Here is a 19,355-nt window from a genome sequence, read left to right as displayed (position 1 = left end):
GGTCCGTCCCGGACTCCAAACAAGACAGAGCGCAAAAAAAAAAAAAAACCCCCTTGGCGCCAGTCCCGCCTCGGCCCTCGACCACCACCGCCCCGATCCGGCGGCCAACCGAACCAGGCTCGGAGGCTTCCCAGATCGCGCGGGCGATAAGCGGGCATGCAGAGACGCGGGAAATGAGTGAAAAGGGCTTGCAAATTGCTTTCGCAGACGCTGCCCTCTCCGTATTGTACAGCATACACATACATGGTAAGTTCCCTTTGGGAAGAAAAAAAAACAGAGCAGCAAGCATCAGTGTAGCAACGTCCAGGAGCCATAAAAGCATGCTTTCAATTGCGCGACCCCTCAACCCTGCCCCCCCCCCCCCCCCCAACTTTCCCTCGTTTCTCCTGCGCAAGAAGTCTGTGCGGACATATAGATTAGAATACCCTGGGGGGAAAACGCTTCACTCCTGGTCCTCGTCGGGGATGTCACCCTCACCGGGATATCTCGTTCATCTTTAGTAAGAGCCATATATTTCTTTTAATAATACGTTGATTTAAAACTTGTCTATGGCACCACGAGCGCATTTCGACGCCTGTGCCCGGCTCCGGTGTCGGCCTCTCTCGACACGGCCCGACTATAATCGCTGCTCATCTTGCGATTGCCTGGTCTTGGTGTTGTTGTTGTGCGGTCGTTTCTCTCCGTGGTGGTTCTGAGCTGCCTTTTCGCGGCGCATCTCGTCGATGGCTGAGCGCTGCTGCATACTGGCATCGTGGCTCTTGAATTCGAGGCGAGTTTCAGCAGGGCAGTTGAGCACGCGACGCATCGTCTCGCTGCGTACCGTCAGTCCGCGGTCCCGAGATGAGAAGGCGTGGGGGAGATCAATACGTACCGAATCTTGAGGACCTTCTGTCCCGTGCTACGGGTCCAGATACTCAATACGTCCTCTCCATTGCGCATGCTCAGCACGACGCCGCAAACTTCGTCAGTATCGTCGCTGAACTGATCGCCCACGCAAGCCAGCAGGAGATCCTCGTAATAGCGATCGGCGATGCCCTTCTTCAGTCGAAGGACCCACTTTCCGCCCTGCTTGTTCTCCTCATCCTCCCATATCGGACGGATGCCCTTCTTGAAGAAATGGTAATCCGACACCGTAGGGAGCGAGGAAGGCCGCTTGAGGTGCGAGTAGGCTAGCCAGAACTCTTCTACCGTCTTGACCGCCATCATGGCGTGCAACGTCTTGTCATATTCGATATAACCGTTGGCCTTGGTGATGGGAGGGCGGTACCAAAAGACCCAGGTGTCGCGGAGGGGATGTGTGGTCGGCGCCGAGGCCTGCTGGGACCCCGTCTCGGCGATGGAGCCCATCGAGGGTTTGCTGCTAGCGGTAGATCGCACGGCCTCCTTGGTCGTCTTCTCGGAGGAAGGGGTCTTGGCGCCGACGGCACCCATCGCATGCTCGAAGGGATTGCCTTGAGCCTTTGGTGTCTTTGCCGAGCCGAAGGATGCGAACGCTCCGGACCCGAGGCCGAATTGGTTAGACCCGCCAGCGCTGGTCGGAGACGTGAGGCCGCCGGGCGTGGTTGCGCTGAAGGGGTTGGAGCGGGTGGCGGACGAGGTACCGCCATTTCGGCGTGCCAGGCTTGAGAAGTCTCGCGGGGTAGTGGAGGGAGAGCTATCGGACGGGCCGGGCGTGGACAGCGAGAGGCTGCTAAGACTAGCCGGACTATAAGTGACTAGGATCAGGGGCAGGGGAGGAGGGGGGAGGGGAAGGTAGAGGGGGAAATTTTCACGACGAGACCTACTTGCTACGACGAGTCCATATCGATTCCTGCTTCTCCATATTGAGTTCCCGTGGCTTGTCTCGGCCGCTCTGACCAGGATGAGTATGCACAAGCTCCCAAGTGTCCCCGGCAACCCGTCGTCTCTGCGATCTCGGAGCCGGCCGGTATCACGTAGATATTTGTAGCGAGCGACGCTGTCGATATGACAGGACTAGGAGAGGGTTGAACCGGAGGGGTAGACTCTTTCTAGGTACGGGTACGGCAGTGGTGCCGGGGCTGCTGTCGAGGGTGGCTTGCGGTGGTGATCGAGCAGGTTGGTCGGGTTTGGCCGGGTGAAGGTGTCCGGTCGGCAGGAGGGGACAGACCAGGTGGGATGGGGACAGGCCACAAACGGACAAGTTGTATTATAGCAGAGGTGCGATCTGTGGAAGAGGCTAACACAGGATCGTGTAGTGGGTATTTCGAACGGGCAGGTTTACGGGCTGGCGTGGTGTGGTGTAGGAAAGAGGCGGGCTGAATGGCGGGTGTATGTGTAGGAATTGGCAGACAGGAGGTAGGTAGGCAGGTAACGCATGTATGTATGTACGGATATATGGAGGCAAGCAGGTAGGTTATTGCTGGTGTTGTTTTAGAGGCGACGGTTAGGTGGAGGGGATTGGGGATTTTTTCCTGCGTCGAGAGGGACTGGAGGAGAGGACGGAGTGAACTACACGCACAAGTGACAACGGAAATGTACCGGGTACAAATCATTTTCGCCAATTGGTCGATGCAAAGCGCCCAGAAACTGCCAAAAATGAAGCTCGTTCGGCGGTGCGCCTGCGGTCGGGTATGTACCTCTTTGTCGACCACATGTACCACACGCCCTGGCGCCACCCAAAGTAGGTACCTGAAGGCCTTGCTTCAGGTACGTGCCCAAGTCCGAGATAACCCCCAAACGCCTACTCATAAAGGCGAGTGTATAGCCGTCCCTACGCGATGCCTATATGGCGCTGCCCTTCCGCTATCCTCCAGGCTTCGGCACCTTCTATGGCCTTACGGCGCCGGGTACCTGGCCGCAACGTTGGTAGGTACATGTCTAACCCAATGTCCGCTAAATTAGGGCAGGCGGTGAACGCCGTTCTTACAATTCCCTTCTCGGACGTCATTTTTCGACGCTTGCCTTTCAGGCACACCAGAAGCGGGCACGATATCGAACCCGATAAGGCACCTACTTATAGGCTATAAGCCATGCAATCTACCTCAGGTACCTGGGTACCTAGGAGGTAGGTGCTAATTTCTTGCATGCCTCGCCTCTTTTTCCCTCTTTTCCCCTTTCTCCAAAACAAAAACATTTGAAAAAGACCACCAACGCAAAACCACCGCCAGCTCGCCCACCCACCGTGTGTTTCCACGCTGCTGGCGACTCTGCTGCGTGCGTCGAGAGTAACTTTCGATGAATCCCTTGCTTAAAACCATCATCACGAGGGCCCTTAACTGCTGGCTACCATGATGCGGTGATGACCTGAAGCAAGTCCGGACATAATCTGCCAGCCGGCGCACCGCTGCGGCTTCGCACCTACGATGGGCACGTGGGCGGGCGGCAAGCTGGGCCGATTCCTGGTCTACCCCCAGCGTGGAGCAGTACCTACAGGAGGGCTGCATGCGTTACACGTCTGTCTTGGAGGTAAGTCCGAGGAAGAGGAAAGGAAAGCCACGGCATTGTTCTCGCGCAACCCCTTCGATATACCCTGATGACTATTTTGAGCCTGGTAACCCGATGGCGCTCAGCCGTCGTCTTGTCTGGTTGAGCTTGCGGAAAACGGCAGTCACTGAGTTAATAACACAATCGGAGGGGGGTTCTGAGACTACACACATGGCAACCAAGCAGATGTTCGCTAACACTGGGCCGCCCATACGCTAATTCTATAGACGTCACACAGAATCGACAATATCCACACGTGAGAAATAAAAAGCTGTGCGAACATCCCCCGAAGCTTCTCGAATCGTAACTTGAATGGGTCAAATACTCAACCACCCCCTCCCTGCTCAGTCCCCTTGCGCATTTATCCACGTCAGATTTGACTTGACACCTGCGCAGAATAGCGATGGCTAGGGGCGAGCGTCTCGAGCACGTAGCTGATTTGCCGGGAACACGCAGCCACCTATTAGCCGGGGACCAGATAGCAATTCAAATCATCAATCATAATTCAGGACAAAGCAAGTCCTACATACTACTCAGTCCGTACAGTGAAGGAAGAAAAAAAAAACTTGAGCTTCAACAGAACGATTCCAGCGCCGGGAATGCTGTCAAAGTACCAAGTTGTTCGTGATCCACATTCTATCTATACCTTCCCTCGAGGTACGTGTGCCACACACACTCAAGCCTGTGTCTATGTCCGCCCAACGAAACCATATCCCCAGCGCAAAGACGAGCCAGTACCAACGCTGCAAGAACCAGTAACCATGTTGCGATGCGGTGCTGGACGAGTCCTCCCCTACCACGTCATCGCCTCGTCTCTTCGGTTCCTCATTGGGGCGTTCCCCCCCCTAAGTATGGGCCATTGCCAACAAGTGCTCTAGTCCCACCGATTCGGTAAATCTTTATTTGTCTGCTGGAATAGTGCGGGTCGCTGCGCTCCTTGCTTCCATGCTCGTAGCAATGGTCCGGTCAGATAGACTGGCCTACTGGTCCTTGCCGAGCGAGTCGGCCTTGGCGCGTAGGTTGGCAGCAGTCGAGCCAGACTCGGAGAAGTATCGGCCGAGCATAGGTTGTAGGAAGGATCGGAAGATCAGTTGCGCACCACTGGAGCGCGGTTAGTTTTGTCGACGTAGCACGGGGCGTTTCGGCAGGCAACTACTAACCCGAACATGGGCAGCGAGAGCCAGAGGAGGAAGATGAACTTGAAGGTGTAGTAGAAGGGGAACCAATACACGACGCTGAAGGCGCTCTCAACGACGCTGTGAAGGGTATCAGCAACGCAGACACTAGAGAACGGATTATACGCAGCGGGTGGCCTACGAGAAGAAGGAGAAGACGACCCAGTACTAGAGCGAGTTAGCAACAGGATGCTGATAATACCTCTTCGCAGTCGAGGCGGAGGGGAGGGGCCGTGAGCATACCGTCAGCCATTGCGTATCATCCGACTTGGTGGTACTAAACAAGGCGGCGAGGGAATAGTATCCGGGGACGACGAAGCCGGCGAAGTTGGTGAGGAGCTGGCCTCCGAGATTAAAGATGATGAAGAACAAGTAGAGACTGGCGACGCCGATGACGGCATAGACCTTGGGGACGCCTATCTGCTTCTCTAGGTTGTTGAGGGCATCATACTTGGAGAGCTGTTATGCAAGCTGCCGTTAGTCTTCTGGTCTGGTCGGAGATTTGACTCGGCCCGAGGTCGAGGAAGAGGACGGCAGGCAGGGCCAAGGTACGTAATAGGGTAAAGGTGGTTTTCATCACATACCTCTCGGTCAAGTAAGGACACATAATGCTGGACGCGATCCTGGGCAGACATCTTTGCTTGATTGCTAGATATGTGTAAAGGTTGGAACGGGCTGCGAGATGACACTCTTCTTATTTGGCAAGGGGTAAGGAGGACCAGGTCGATAAGGTGTTGCGTGGAGGGCGGGGGTGATGATGAAGTTGCCAATGTCAAAGGAGGCAGAGGAAAGCCGGCTGTGGTAGTATTTTAGGGCTAGTAGTTTACAAAAAAAAAAAAGCCACCTTGCTTAATATGGACGCAACGTACACGTAGGAATGAAGTGGGATGGCGGATCATCGGCGTTTGTTATCCGGACTTACGATGACTGGTCCTACTGTGTACCTAGGGGTACGGTACAGATACGTGGAGGAACGAGGCCCATGCAGTACCCAGAGGGGCTCGATACGATGTACTGTGCCTAACGTCCAGCCTTTGCATGGCATTGCCAACCTCTAGGTAGACAGAAGACAGAGATGGGATCTCTGGCGCAATACGGGTAGGTAGATAAGGAATCCAAAGCGTCTGCAGGATGAGCCAATACCTCTCCTTATTATACATGTCCAAATAGCATGGAGTTGATAGAACTGGAATGGAGGAAGATTCAAGTTTACCTTAAGCAATACCTATCTGGTATCTAAGGTACAGCAAAGGCGCAGGCATACCAGATAGGAGGTACCTAATAGGTAGGTACCTGGGTGTCTCTTAGCTGCACACTGATTTTAGGTACACAGGTAGTATTGAAAGGTACCTTACGAATTTTTAATAACAAATGACGTAGTAGACATAATAGGAAAGGAACTGAAGGAACCTGAAAGAGGTATATACATTCATACAGGAGGCAGGTATACAATGGAAGATAGCAATAATGTACCGAGTATATAATTACTAGTAGATGTTAGCATATATACCTAGGTAACCTACCTGCCTAAGGGCTGGATCGTTGATTGTTGATTAGTATACCCATCCTAGATGACGTAGAGCAATTCATTTCTCGGCCTTATTCATGGTTTAGGAACAAGCAATGCAAGGCGTCTAGCATAATTGCCTTAGGTATCCGCACTTTGGGTGCCTCCAGCCTCCAGGTAAGGTTAATACCCACAGCAAGAGTATTAGATCCACAGTGTGAGCCGGCCTTCTGGTTCTCTCAAAAGTCTCAGGTATCCAGCAAGAGACCACCAAGTTTCCGAGAAGATGTCTCCAGGCTGCGTCTCTTATGAGATTGGAAACACGTGTGGAGTCGACTGTTTCGAGGACATCTCTAACTAGTCTATGTAGGTAGGTCCCGGAGACGACGACTTCCCTCTTATCATGTCTCCTTGGTATGAAGCTCGGCTTGCTGCTCTCCCATTCTTCTCGCGGTTAGTATGCCTCCATGAGTACCTTGATGGACCCCTTTCATAAACGCGATGCCGGACAGCGGCCCTGGAAGCTGATTCGTACCATGGCACGACCATTACCACATCGGGTGCAAGCCTTCTCTGGCGCGGTTTGTAGATAGGTTGCGGGGAGACGCTTGCTTCACTGGCCTTATCTCCGACAGGTCTTGTGCTGCGTTAACGAAGTTGTCTCTAAAAGCATGCCCACCTCGTCGACCATTGAGGTGATAAGCCGTAAGGTTGGTTGAGGGAATAAGAACGGGCGAGGGAGGAGGAGGGGTATATCTGCGACTACTGCCTGCCGTGTTCTAATAGTCGGAGGCACAGCGAGAACCAGGTGAATATTGCACAGCCTTGCCAAGTTCAAGTACATGTATTCTCCGGTCTATTGCTGCGGCCCTCAAACTAGCAATGTGGATAGTGTTACCAGGCTAAGGGTATGGAGATCAGGACGCCCGCTGGGCCTTTCTAATGAAGTGGATATACCTATAGATATCTTCTAGCATGAACGCTACTGGAGTTGGTCTTAGATGGAGGTCCATAGCATTCACGGGTCCACCTAACTACGTTAAGGAGTAGTAGCTATGTGTGTCGTGTGAGGAGATGTGGATTTCGAGGTGGGTGGACACCAAGTGGAAATTTCGAGATTCCGGATGATAAACAGCGAGTATGCACGTGGATAGTAATGTCTAATTGCACGACGAGACATCGTCCAACGAGTGAACGTGCACACTTTGATGGAGATGTTTTGCACTTCACAATTGGAAGCTTCTCCTACCTTGGATATATATGTCCAGAGTAAGGAGGTACACGCTCGAAGATAAAATATCTACATAGCCATATGTGTGCCACCTATTATCATGTGCTACGTAGGTAGCTAGGTACCTATGCAGATATATCTATGGTTTTTACATCACGGGTGTAAATACCAGGTCCGTTACAGAGATATAGGTTCTCCTTGCGCTCATGAGCATTTGAAGAACTTGGTATATCGTCCCATAATAAAAGGGGCTTGGGTAGAGGTATATTGCTGGGCTTCCCACCTACCTCCTACCTACTCGTATTAGGAGGTACCTCTTATGTGTGAGAAGGCAAGTATGAATACCCCGGGAAGGTAATGCGGGCTTAAATACACGAGATACACCCATGTGTTATTATATTAGGTGCGTAATGAAGAGGGATCTTAGTTGGTAGAGGTTAGGGGTTGTTCGGAGGCATGCAAACTCGTTCTCATAGTCTCGTTTGAGTGCAGCTTACTTTCACATATGGTAATATATGGTATACCTAAAACATCATCGAATGCGGCAGCCAGATCGTACCCACATACCTATATAGGTGCCTTGGGTGTTTGTGCTATGAGAAACACATTCATACCTGTAAAGCTACGTGCATGCCTCTGGTAGACCTCTTGTAGGCGCTTAGGTACCTCTTATATACCTAGGTATATTACTTACACCGCCTGTGGAGGTAGCCCCATCGACGTGTTAGCCGCCGTCTATCCACTACCCAGCAAGATGTATCCGACTGGAGGTAATACATACCTACTCAGGTAGGTATATAAGCACTGATGTCGACGTACCTCGGAATGCAGATCCATCGATGTCTCTGCCCGCGTACCTCCTCCTACCTTAGGAGGTAGGTAGGTGTATACGTACGTATATACATACATGCGTACTAACACACACACATATGGGCATTGGCATCATGTGAGTAATGCCGCCTGCAGCCTCCTCGAGATCTGATAATCGACACCGTACCCAACGCGTGCGGGGGAGGAGCAGATACGGTACCAGCGGGGTGTCTGTTTGCTTACGTTTCGGTACGGAGATTCTGTAGGCACGTGCCCCATACGAGGGCACTACTACTGAGTAATTTATGCCTGTGTCTAACGGCGGTACTTTAGGCAGCCTCTGGCCAGGTATGCGTGCGTGCAAGCGTTTGTAGACGTTGATGATAATGAACCTCGGGTGGGCGGATCACGATGATATATCGCAGATACGCGGATACTCCCAAGCGCTGTGGTCTTCCGCGTCTCGGGTACCTTGGCATTACCAGGAATTTGGGGGGAAATTAACCGTATCGCGGCCCCGTAACGCGCCGCGAGGATTGATAGTAGGTTAAGTTAGGTACCTGCTTAGCAAACTGTCAGGTAGAAGCGATCAGGCGGGGGGGGGCTAGGCTTAACGGCTTAACGCTTGTCCTCCTCTCTCGTCGTCGAATTCGGGGTTGATAGGTTATTTATTTTCATCTTATTTTTATTTTATTTTGCGTCTGCTCCCTGGCTTGTGTTTTTTGTTTTTATTTTTTGTATCGTCTCCTCAACGCTCCAGTCCGGGTTAGGTGGCCCGGTACTCGTCCTCTCTCTCTCACACGCACACGACGCACACCCGCACCAGTCTGCTTCTTCCGCTTCCCTCACTCACTCACTCTCTTACTCACTTCTTCCCCATCTGTAATTCTAACCGACCAATCAACCAAGCCACCCATCCTTTCGCATCCCTCCCACAAAAATCCTAGCCCAGCTCTCCACCGTTGCCCCGACGAGAGTTTTCTTGTTGTTTGGCTGGTCGTCTCCTCCATCTCTGCTCCTGCTCTCCCAGCATCTGTCCAGGCTTGTCGCCCTCACCGATGCACCGTCGCGACGCGGTGTCTCTCTCTGCACACGCTAGCTCCGAGAACGGTTTGATTCTTGTACCGATTTCGCATTATTCTTCCCGTTTTCTAACCGCGCGCCTTTGTCTGCCGCCGCTTGTGGTGCCGCCTCTGCCGTGTTTATCGTGGTCGCATACCACCTGCACGGGGTAAACAACCCTACGACCCATGGAGACCAGTATGTTCCCTCTGCCAATAAAGCCTGCAAAGCACCACCGCAGCCGAGTCCCCCTTACTCCGACCCTCCGGTCTTCTTGCTACCTCATGCAGCTCCATTGTTCCTCTCCTCTAATTGCCCTGCAGATCCCCAGCCTCTCGATGCCGGCGCCATGTCGCAGCATCACCGCCCCCTCAACCCGAGGAAGAGGGCCCTGTCGAGAGGCTCGACTGCCTCGATTCATAGTGTTGCTACCCAGCCAACCATCGACCAGCCGAGTCTGATGCCGCACCACCCCGGCTTCGCAGACCAATGGGTCCCCAACGACCATAGCCAACCCAGGGATCCCTCCGCCGTACAGCCGATGCCCGCCAGTGACATGATGCTCCGTCCCGCTTCGCAGATGCATGCCGCTCAGTCCTTCCCCGTCGATTCCAGCATGCATTCCACCGCTGGGTCCACCATGGCCTACCACCAGCACCCGGCCCTGCATCACGGCCTCCCGCCCGAGACATTCGGCACAAATGCCAGCTTCACCGACGCCGACAGCCAGATCATGGACCGCGACAACCTGGACGAGGGCGAGCCGCTCGCCGGGCCTATGCCCGCCTCGAAGCCGTCCTCGAGCCGAGCTAGCGCAAACAATGAACTCGAGATGCGCCAGTTGTTCCACGCCAACAAGCATCGGTACCTGGGAGACGTCGCCAAGGAGCTCCACGGCAACGAACGCGGCCCCAACTCCGAGCGCGCCCGCCAGATCTTTGCTATGCTGTGGTAAGTTCACACCCGCCGAGAAGGCGGAAGTGGGTAGTAGGATGATGTCGGCAAGAGACCGCCTCCGCTAACTGGGATCTCTCTCTCTCCCCCCTCTCGTATAGGATCAATCAAGTCTGCAGCGCCGGTAAAGGCTCTGTGCCCAGGAGCCGAGTGTATGCGAATTACGCATCTCGCTGTGCGACAGAGAGAATAACGGTCTTGAATCCAGCTAGCTTTGGAAAGCTGGTCCGAGTGCTCTTCCGTGACTTGAAGACGCGTCGTCTCGGAATTCGCGGAGAGTCTAAATATCACTACGTTGACTTTACATTGATCGAAGAGCAGCCCGAGCTTCCTGGAGAGCCGGCCTCCCAGCCAACGCTTCCCTTCCCGGAGCCCATGACATTCACCCAGACCTTCAGGTAAGCCCAACCCGGCCGCTGCGGCGTGCGCTACGTCGTGCCCTCCTCTATTCTGACACCTAACAGTGCCGCTCCCTCTCAATCTCCTGCCTTGAACGGCCAGAACTCGACCCTTGCCTCGCCCACGCTACGACAGCATCCAGACGCCCAGTCAATATCGCAAAAATCCCACTACGGAATTGTCAGCGTCTACAACCAGCCCGACGTTACGTCTATGGACCAGCTCAATTCGTCCAAGGCCAAGACTACATTGCGCCTAGCGTTTGTGGACGAGGCCGACGAGTCTTTCCAACAGTCGCAAGCTCTCATATTGCCCAGTATCGATCCCTTCCTCCCCGACGGAACCGACCCCGATGCGGCGAAGTCCTTGACGGCTCTGTATCGATCCCATTGCACCTCGCTTGTTGAATGTATCCGCTACTGTAAAGAGAGGGCGTTCTTTCACCTGTTTACCTCTTTCCAGGGCACGCTCACCATGCCCGTGCAGAAGCTTTTTTCGAACCCTAGCATCGCCCCGTGGATCGAGGAGTGCGATTTCGTACTGTACAAACGTATGATGCAGATATTATCCAATCTCACCCTCCAGGTGGTCCCGACAACGGTGCTAGATACCCTCCGTAACATCTCGGAGCGCTTGGTCGCTCACATCCGCCAGTCTTTCAACGGACAGCCCGGCCACCTCCTCAAGGCCAAAGAAGGACCCGCGACGATCTTCGCCAACCTTCTCGACCGCATCTTACGCGTCAACCTCACGGCGCACGCTGCCGCAAACATGCTGTCCAACCCGGCCAACCGGGACCTGATGTATCTCGATTGGATTACTAAGGTCAGAATCCGCAAGATCTCGGAATGCGTGCCCGCCAGAGGTATGGACGACGTCGTCGATCTTTTGCTCACCGAGATTCGCGCTCTGATCAACCCTGCCAACGTTCCTTGGGACCTCGAGTGTCTCACGCTATACGGAGAGCTGGCGGGAAGCCCGCCGGCTGCGGAATCCCGCGAGGTCGACAAGCGGACAGTGCTAGACGGATGGGTCGCGTTCCTGCGATCCCTGCCGGGGCGTTTCCCGTACGCGTCACCGGCGGATATCGTCGTATGCGTGCAACGCGTCGGGATGGAGGTGATGCGCGATCTCACCATCGCGGGCAGTAAGAGCTTTAGCTCGTGGTGGGTGACCAAGGTGTTCGTCGACGAGATGATCGTGTTCCTGGCCGAGCTCGGTGGGCTCATCAAGGCCAAGCGCTCGTCTTCGGCCGCCGCCGCTAGCGTCCCCAAGCCCGCCGCGGCCGATACCGATGCCAACCATCGAGGCTCGCACTTGAGCGGCCGCAGCAACAGTGGCAGCAGCGACGACATCGACATGCCGCGCGTCTCGCAACCACAGCCCGACCGCGCGTTGTTTCCATCCCAAGCGGACGCCAACAACCAAGACCCGATCCATATGTCGACGAACCACGACGACAGCGGAATAGGAATCCGGACGCCCGAGGAAGACTTTCCCGTGGACAAGTACGACTTCCAGCCGGGCCACGGCCAGAGCCTGCAGTCTCTCGGCCTGGACCACGAGCTGCAGTAGACGGCGACTCGCCCTTGTTTCTTCGACTACGTTTCTCGCGCGCGCCCCACGCCGGCCGGGCCACTCACCCCGGACCCAGTTACCTATATATTAATAATCGGCGTTGGAGGCACCTTTTCCCGTTTTTTCCTCTCTTCTTCCATTTCATGCGTAGTCCCACGCGAGGAGGGACCGTCACCGAACATACAACGCATACACCACACGCTCGCACGCACGCTCGCACACACGCACGAAGGTACGATGGCATGACCAGACACGATAGACGACCGGGAGCAACTAGTTTGTGGAGGGGGGGTTTCTCGAAGAGAAGACGATGGACTCGTTGCGGTCGGTTGAGAGGAGTATCACTTGTAATTGTGTAACTGAGATACTAAGGGGAGGGCGAGGAGGGAACAAAAAAGGGGGGGGGGGGGGTGGTTTCTTTTTTTCTTTTTTTTTTTGTAGGCCTGGACTGGAACCTGGTAACGGTTGGACTTGGCCTGAGGAGAGGGCGTCTGAGTACGGCGGATGAGACGATATCGGGGCTGATATTTCCGTATCAGTCAGGTCTGTACAGTGAACGGTCAAGAGTCTCGAGGGGACGGCCTCGGTGGCTCTTTTTTTTTTCTCATCTTTTTTCATCTGTCTCGCCTTTTCCTCGAGGAGGGGGGGGGGGGGGGGACGTAGGCGTTCCCCTCCGCTTCCCAGGAAGAAGAAGGAAGCACGACACGGAATTGGTCTTCGGTGCCATTTGGTCTGTTACTATAACGGCCTGCCCACCCCCCTGCCTGACACGTTCGGCTATAGGGGCGGCCAGACAGGTAGCAGATAGGCAAACTTGCTAAGATACCCACGAGCGCGCGCGATTCGCCCTCGGCCCGCCCTCCGCGCGCCCAGCCGAAGGTGCGATCATATGTGTGTACTATACATGTGCATCGGATTCGTCTTATTTTAATTTCGTTTCCCTCCTTCCCTCCTTCACTCAGCTGGCGGCCGGGTAGCGTCGCGAGCGGTGCGTGTTCGTGCCGCGAACCTCTCTCGACGCCACCGGCCCTGCCTCCTGCGCCGAGCTGCCTAGAACGACGGCGCGATAGTAAGAGCTAGTGTTTCGCGAGGGGTCCCCGCGGCGCGCGTATTGCGTGTTCGTCCTGGGAGGGAGGGGAGGGAAGGGAAGGGGGTTCGCCGCGCGCCCGCGCCCGCGCGCTGTCCCGCCGGTGCGTGCGTGCGGCCTGGGTGCGTTCCGGTAGGCGCGCTCAGCTCAGCTCGGGGTCCGATTTAGGTAGGTAGTATGCCGCGAGACGCAGGCTGCGCGCGCATCTCGTCGGCGTCGCAGGACTTGTCTTACTAGGAGACGTACGCATGTAGGGTTCATGTAGGAGGGCGGCGGCCGGGTTTACGAGGGGAGGTTGGACGGCGACAGCAAGGTAGGCAGGCAAGCGTACTACATAGTATAGGTATAGCAAAGATCGGCCCGTCGGCGTTGAACACACTGGGCCAAGCTGACTTTGCCCTCCTGGTTCGCTGAGCGTACCCTGACGCTAGGGCATTCCTGCCCGGGTAAGCAAGGTAATTAAGGGTGCGCAGGCGACCCGATATAGGTAGGTAGGTCGGTGTTGTACCCTGGGTTGCTTACCCCGAGGCGCCTCGCCTGCCCAATGGACGGATGCGTGATGCCGTGGCCGTGGCCGTGGCCGTCCCCGTTGCTCCTATAGCATCCGGTATGGGGAGGGCCGCAGGAGGGTAGGGTTAGGTACCTTAGGTACCTCCTAGTCTCACTCACTTCCCAGGTACCGGGTATAGGCAGCCTTGTTGGGAGGTATTACTGGGCAGGTAGGTAGATAGGCAACTACAAATGCCGCTACCCCAGGTAACCCACATACAGGTAGGTAGGTAGGTACTTCCTAAGGTACCTAATGTACCGATCGTATTGTACATACCTCCTACCTACCTTACCGTACCCAACCCAAGGCAAGCACCCCTTGTAGTTCAAAGGCAAGTGCGGGTCTAGACGTATGTACAACAACACTCGCATTGCATAGCAGGAAGGACAGCACCCTCCGTGCCCCCCTACCACCATAACCTCCGCTCCCTGCATACGGCCAGGTACGGAAGCCACCCCACATCGGTCCCGCTTTTGTGTGCCGCCATCGCGGTTGCGTTTTCTTGGCCGGTGTTGTGCTTGACGCCTTCCCAACTGGCCTCTTCGTCGAGCTACCTCTATACTACCTACGAGTACCTCACGTCTACGTCTAGTAGAGGTAGCCGACAGACGACAGGCCAAGTTAGCTCCGTCTGCCAGACCCCGTCTCCCTTGGACCGCTCTAGCACGCTAAACCGTTACCTACCTTCTGTTCTCTCGTCTCGTCTCTTCATTTCTTGTTTTTTTTTCTCTCTCTTCTACCCAATCTGCCCACCTCCGATCCAGGCCACTCTCCCGGGGACTATCGATAAACACCCGTGGTGAAGCCAAGCCAGGCCAGCTCTTCTTTAAAAGGACCCGGCTGGGACTGCTCTACGACCAGTGGGAAAAAAGTGACCTAGTATCTATTTTCAAGCTTCACCTCCCTCTTGCCTACCGACCTACCTGGCAACTCGCTCCCTTGTTCACTCTTGTTCATTCCCCGCCGTCGGTGTTGTCGTGCCGCTCTCTGTGATATCGCCTCCGACTCTGCTCTAGGTACTCGTCCCAAGTGCGCACCGAGGTCGTCTCACCATTCAACTCCTACACCTTTGCGCTCTGGGCGTGACGTCGCACGTAGCCACTGCTACCTCGACGTACATCGACGGGTGACACCAGCATAACTCCCCCTCCCCCCTCCCCCTTTCGTTGCTCGAGTTCTTCCGAGAGCCATGGGTGCTTTACCTTGTATCAACACCAGCGATCAAGGTTGGATCGTGCAGAAGTTTGGAGGCACCAGCATCGGCAAATTCCCAGATATTGTTCGTTCCTAGTTATGCCCAACCCGCGTAGTGCAGAAGCTGACCTGGCCGCAGATTGCTCGAGATATTGTTCGGTATGTCCCGCAGACTGAGGTTGCCATTGGGGCCTCGCCGTGATGGAATGCTGACCCTCGATGACAAGAACCGGCTTGGATTCGAATAGGATCGCTGTCGTCTGCTCTGCGAGGAGCTCCGGCAAGAAGGCTACGGGCACTACTAGTCGGTGAGTCACACGGGCCGGGCTGTTCCCCTTATACCGTCTGACCGGGGGCATGTAGCCTACTAGACGTCTATCAGAACCTGCGCTCTGTCTCGGTAGCGACCACCGATGTCATTGCTCAGCAGGAGTTTGTCGAGGAGGCCAAGTCCGCTATCCAGGCCATCTGCGAGGAGCACCTCTCCGCCGTACAGGAATTCGTCAAGAACCCCGCCCTGCAAAAGGCGCTCGCCGCCGACATCCAGGGGGACTGCCAGGAGCTGATAGATTACGTCCTCGCAGCCAGGCGGTTCAACTTGGAGGTCAATGCCCGATCTAAGGATCGCGTGGTGAGCTTCGGAGAGAAGCTGAGTTGCAGATTTATGGCGTACCTGCTCCGAGACCGGGTTCGCCCCACTTCCCGCGTGAACAGATCCATCCGCTCATCTTGGCTAACGGGCGTCGCAGCATATCGAGGCTGAATACGTGGACCTGTCCGATTTGATGCATTGCGACAGCACCGACCGGCTGAGTCCGGCCTTCTACAAGACTGCCGCCGCCGCCTTCCGCAAGCGTGTCCAGGCTTGCCAAGACAGGGTGCCGGTGATTACGGGCTTCTTCGGCAACGTCCCTGGCAGTCTGATGGACGGAGACATTGGCCGCGGGTACACCGACTTGTGCGCCGCTCTCGTTGCCGTAGGTCTCGGGGCCAAGGAGCTTCAGATATGGAAGGAGGTGGACGGCATCTTCACCGCCGATCCGACCAAGGTCCCGACGGCAAGGCTGCTAGCGACCATCACGCCCTCGGAGGCGGCCGAGCTCACTTTCTACGGCTCCGAAGTCATCCACCATCTCACCATGGACCAAGTCATCAAGGCCGACCCGCCGATACCGATCCGTATCAAGAATGTGAACAACCCTCGCGGCAACGGCACCACCATCGTCCCGGATCCCGTACAAGCGCCGAGCCAGCAGATCCGGAGGTCCCGGCCGTCGGAGCTATCGCTGCGCAAGACGCCCCGGCGACCGACCGCGGTGACGATCAAGAACAACATCACTGTGATCAACGTGCACTCGAACAAGCGGTCCATCTCCCATGGCTTCTTCGCCAAGGTGTTTTCGATCCTCAACAACCACCGGATCTCGGTCGACCTGATCTCGACGAGCGAGGTGCACGTGTCGATGGCGATCCACTCGGCGACCCCGTCGGTGCACCACTTCGAGGAGGCCACGGCCGAGCTCGAGGAGTGTGGCGACGTCAGCATCCTGCTCGACATGGCTATCCTGAGCCTTGTCGGCGCCGAGATGAAGAACATGGTCGGCGTCGCCGGGCGCATGTTCTCCACCCTCGGTGAGCACAACGTTAATATCGAGATGATATCGCAAGGTGCGTGAGTGGCTACACACGGGCTAGTGAACGAGCACGTCGGAGGGGAGGCTTAATACTACAGGCTGGTTCGTCGGCTAACTAATTACACAGGCGCGAGCGAGATAAACATCTCGTGTGTCCTCGACGCTAGAGAGGCTACGAGGGCGATGAACATATTGCATACGAACCTGTTTACGTTTTTAGAGTAAACCTCGTAGCCGCTGCCGGCGGTCACCCAACCTGCCTCTCCCCAGCTATCTGGGAAAGGGGGGAATACGGGGCGTGGAGGACAGACGGATATGAAGGTCGGTTGTTGTAGCGGGCCTCACGATTTCTACGAATTGTATCTAGCGCCGAGAGCATTAAGCAGATGGGGAGGCGCTGAAACTCGCACACAATCTATACGCATACACGGAGCAGAAGGATGGGAATAGCCGGCCGGCGCTTCACGGATTTTTAGGTATAGAACGGGAAAAGGGGTTAGTAGGGAAACCGGGTGTAGAAATTGGGCTATCAAAACCTGGAAAAGGCAGGAAGGTAGCTTAGGGGGTTTACGCGCGACGCATCCCGGCTATCCACATACCCAGTGGTTCGCCGGGTAAGCGGGACGAGAAAACGGCGCATTGCTGGTATATAGGTATGTATGTAGGCTATGTTTATAGAGAGCAGTTTCATCATATCTGTCCTGTGGCCGTGATCGGTTCTATGAGAGAGAGAGAGAGAGAGAGAGGGAGAGGAAGAGAGAGACTTCCGAATTTGACCGAGGTACGACCGTCGTCAAATACTTTTTATTCGCGACGGTAATGCTAGAATGAGGGTATTCCAAGTGTTAGTGATACGTAGACTGTAGGTATAGGGGATGAGCTGATTAGTGACCTTAGGTACCTGCCCAATGTACCTCTTGTGTACTTCGGAATGTAGCGGTACGGGTATACCCGGGTGGCAACAGCTGTTCTCCCCACGATGGGGAGATGGAATATGACTGGCGGCTGTTGCCAAGTGGCGTGTTCTCATATCGATAAGCCACGGTTGTTGATCCCTGCGCCGACATCTTTCGCAGCCAGCCCATATTATCCCACCAACAACTCGAATCTATCAATTTCCGCTCCCTATCAACGAATTCGCCCGCCGTCATCGCAACACTGCGAATAGTCTTCCACCCCCGATCCTCCCCGCTACCGCCGAACCCAACTTTGAATCTCCTCCCGACACCGCCAGGATGCCACGAGCCGAGGTCGGGTCGACCAAGTACCTGAGCAACAAGCTGAAGTCGAAGGGCTTGCAGCGGCTGCGATGGTACTGCCAGGTGTGCGAGAAGCAGTGCCGGGACGCGAACGCGTTCAAGATGCACACGCAGAGCGAGAGCCACACGCGCAAGATGCTGCTGGTGGGGGAGGACCCGTCGAAGCACATCGACGAGTTCAGCGCGCGCTTCGAGCGGGACTTCCTGCAGCAGCTGCGGACGGGCCACGGCGAGAAGGCCGTGCACATCAACCACTTCTACCAGGGGTACATCGCGGACAAGGAGCACGTGCACATGAACGCGACGCGGTGGCACTCGCTGACCGAGTTCGCGAAGCACCTGGGCCGGTCGGGGCTGTGCCGGGTCGAGGAGAATGAGAAGGGGATCCACGTCGCCTGGATCGACGACTCGCCCGAGGCCCTGCGGCGCCGCGAGCAGGTGCGCCGCCGCGAGGCCCTCGACAAGGGCGACGAAGAGCGCGAGCAGATGCTCATCCGCGAGCAGATCCGCCGCGCGAGGCGGGACGCCGGGCAGGGCGACGAGGACGAGGACGAGGAGGGGGAGGGCGGGGACAATGCAGAGAGCAGGGAGCTCAAGAGGCTGGACGGAGAGAAGATTAAGCTGGCCTTTGGCGCGAAGCCTGCTGCTGCTGCTGCTTCTGCTGCTCAGCCGGCGTCGTCGAAGTCGCCCCCACCCAAAGAGGACGGGGACACGGAGAAGCCCGCGTCGACCGAACAAACAGCGGCCTCCACCGCCATCTCCTCGTCATCGACGGCCCCGACCAACAACGCGGTATCGCTCAAGATGGGGGCCGCGAAGGCGGCCCCTAAGAACGTGTTCGCGGCGGCGAAGAGGAACGCGCTGGCTGCTGGTGGGGACGCGAAGCGGAAGAAGGCGTTTGAGCCACCGAGGAAGATTAGCGAGGCGGAGCGCATCATGAAAGAGGAGCTGGAGCGCAAGCGGCCACGCGAGTTCTCGGGCCGGGACGGCGGGGGGAAGAGGCAGCGGATGTAGCGGGGGTGAGGCGAGTGAAGGAATAGGGGCCGGGAAGCATCAGATGGCGTTTAGGCGGGTGGGTTATACCGACTCGATTTTGCAGATTTGCCTACGGGCGTGGAGACGGATTCTGCGATTGCTCGTAACGCCGGCAGAAGGCGGCTGGCACGGCACGGGCGTAACACGAACACCGCACGGCGTCGAAGAGGGAGTGATGGATGCATACGCGGGCTCTCGGATAAAGCGTAAACTGACTAGGCCTCCTGGGACGTGTTTTCTGGCGCAAGCGGTGTTGGGGTTATTTGGTACCGGCCTTTGTAGATCGTACATGGAGACGGGCTCGTGTAGATATAAGATCTGTCTATTTGTCTGCGTGCAACGTCGGACTCGATATAATTTGCGGTTTCCTGCCCCTAGCCATCTCCCTCATCGCAGCTTTCACACGGCTGCTTACTTGCCTCTATTAAATACCTAA

The 19,355-nt window shown here is 55.9% G+C and overlaps 6 protein-coding genes across 6 annotated transcripts; 3 read left to right on the top strand and 3 right to left on the bottom strand.

Annotated features, from left to right (window-relative positions):
- Positions 1–365: 365 nt before the first annotated feature.
- On the bottom strand, positions 366–1,915 carry GGS23DRAFT_169166 (translation initiation factor eIF4e). The gene is made up of 3 exons (XM_051511536.1): positions 1,785–1,915; positions 872–1,696; positions 366–812 (listed from the first exon to the last, which is right to left on the bottom strand). Exons 1-3 carry the CDS (start codon positions 1,820–1,822, stop codon positions 617–619), a joined length of 1,059 nt encoding a protein of 352 aa, XP_051375997.1. The 5' UTR covers positions 1,823–1,915; the 3' UTR covers positions 366–616.
- A 1,071-nt stretch (positions 1,916–2,986) lies between these two features.
- On the bottom strand, positions 2,987–3,923 carry GGS23DRAFT_547667 (uncharacterized protein). Its single transcript, XM_051515102.1, has one exon. The coding sequence runs from the start codon at positions 3,402–3,404 to the stop codon at positions 3,033–3,035; it is 372 nt and encodes a 123-aa protein (XP_051375996.1). The 5' UTR covers positions 3,405–3,923; the 3' UTR covers positions 2,987–3,032.
- GGS23DRAFT_547666 (TB2/DP1, HVA22 family-domain-containing protein) lies at positions 3,924–5,564 on the bottom strand. Its single transcript, XM_051515101.1, has 5 exons — positions 5,204–5,564; positions 4,863–5,078; positions 4,762–4,787; positions 4,605–4,700; positions 3,924–4,545 (listed from the first exon to the last, which is right to left on the bottom strand). The coding sequence occupies exons 1-5, from the start codon at positions 5,252–5,254 to the stop codon at positions 4,425–4,427; spliced, it is 510 nt and encodes a 169-aa protein (XP_051375995.1). The 5' UTR covers positions 5,255–5,564; the 3' UTR covers positions 3,924–4,424.
- A 3,367-nt stretch (positions 5,565–8,931) lies between these two features.
- GGS23DRAFT_547658 (RFX DNA-binding domain-containing protein) lies at positions 8,932–12,533 on the top strand. The gene is made up of 4 exons (XM_051515100.1): positions 8,932–9,427; positions 9,553–10,180; positions 10,285–10,581; positions 10,648–12,533. The coding sequence occupies exons 1-4, from the start codon at positions 9,418–9,420 to the stop codon at positions 12,155–12,157; spliced, it is 2,445 nt and encodes an 814-aa protein (XP_051375994.1). The 5' UTR covers positions 8,932–9,417; the 3' UTR covers positions 12,158–12,533.
- Positions 12,534–14,793: 2,260 nt separating this feature from the next.
- On the top strand, positions 14,794–17,134 carry GGS23DRAFT_168893 (aspartate kinase). Its single transcript, XM_051511534.1, has 6 exons — positions 14,794–15,076; positions 15,131–15,150; positions 15,219–15,299; positions 15,355–15,679; positions 15,741–16,659; positions 16,753–17,134. The coding sequence occupies exons 1-6, from the start codon at positions 14,987–14,989 to the stop codon at positions 16,848–16,850; spliced, it is 1,533 nt and encodes a 510-aa protein (XP_051375993.1). The 5' UTR covers positions 14,794–14,986; the 3' UTR covers positions 16,851–17,134.
- Positions 17,135–17,624: 490 nt separating this feature from the next.
- On the top strand, positions 17,625–18,929 carry GGS23DRAFT_168977 (domain of Kin17 curved DNA-binding protein-domain-containing protein). The gene has a single exon (XM_051511535.1). The coding sequence runs from the start codon at positions 17,861–17,863 to the stop codon at positions 18,896–18,898; it is 1,038 nt and encodes a 345-aa protein (XP_051375992.1). The 5' UTR covers positions 17,625–17,860; the 3' UTR covers positions 18,899–18,929.
- The last annotated feature ends 426 nt before the right edge of the window (positions 18,930–19,355 follow it).

The sequence above is a fragment of the Durotheca rogersii genome (genome assembly GCF_024521655.1).
Source record: "Durotheca rogersii strain YMJ 92031201 chromosome Unknown GGS23scaffold_2, whole genome shotgun sequence".
Classification (NCBI taxonomy): domain Eukaryota; kingdom Fungi; phylum Ascomycota; class Sordariomycetes; order Xylariales; family Xylariaceae; genus Durotheca; species Durotheca rogersii.
This window is presented reverse-complemented; position numbering and strand designations above follow the sequence as displayed.

Coding starts and splice junctions, on each gene's coding strand:
- GGS23DRAFT_169166 (XM_051511536.1), bottom strand. CDS start 1,822: ATGGAGAAGCAGGAATCGATATGGACTCGTCGTAGCAA. Junction 1,697..1,784: donor ATATGGACTCGTCGTAGCAA/GTAGGTCTCGTC, acceptor TAGTCCGGCTAG/TCTTAGCAGCCTCTCGCTGT. Junction 813..871: donor CAGAAGGTCCTCAAGATTCG/GTACGTATTGAT, acceptor GACGGTACGCAG/CGAGACGATGCGTCGCGTGC.
- GGS23DRAFT_547667 (XM_051515102.1), bottom strand. CDS start 3,404: ATGCAGCCCTCCTGTAGGTACTGCTCCACGCTGGGGGTAGACCAGGAA.
- GGS23DRAFT_547658 (XM_051515100.1), top strand. Junction 10,181..10,284: donor CAGATCTTTGCTATGCTGTG/GTAAGTTCACAC, acceptor CCTCTCGTATAG/GATCAATCAAGTCTGCAGCG. Junction 10,582..10,647: donor ACATTCACCCAGACCTTCAG/GTAAGCCCAACC, acceptor GACACCTAACAG/TGCCGCTCCCTCTCAATCTC.
- GGS23DRAFT_168977 (XM_051511535.1), top strand. CDS start 17,861: ATGCCACGAGCCGAGGTCGGGTCGACCAAGTACCTGAGCAACAAGCTG.
- GGS23DRAFT_168893 (XM_051511534.1), top strand. CDS start 14,987: ATGGGTGCTTTACCTTGTATCAACACCAGCGATCAAGGTTGGATCGTG. Junction 15,151..15,218: donor ATTGCTCGAGATATTGTTCG/GTATGTCCCGCA, acceptor CTCGATGACAAG/AACCGGCTTGGATTCGAATA. Junction 15,300..15,354: donor GCTACGGGCACTACTAGTCG/GTGAGTCACACG, acceptor GGGGGCATGTAG/CCTACTAGACGTCTATCAGA.
- GGS23DRAFT_547666 (XM_051515101.1), bottom strand. CDS start 5,254: ATGTCTGCCCAGGATCGCGTCCAGCATTATGTGTCCTTACTTGACCGA. Junction 5,079..5,203: donor TGTCCTTACTTGACCGAGAG/GTATGTGATGAA, acceptor CTTGCATAACAG/CTCTCCAAGTATGATGCCCT. Junction 4,701..4,761: donor GTCGTCTTCTCCTTCTTCTC/GTAGGCCACCCG, acceptor TACCCTTCACAG/CGTCGTTGAGAGCGCCTTCA.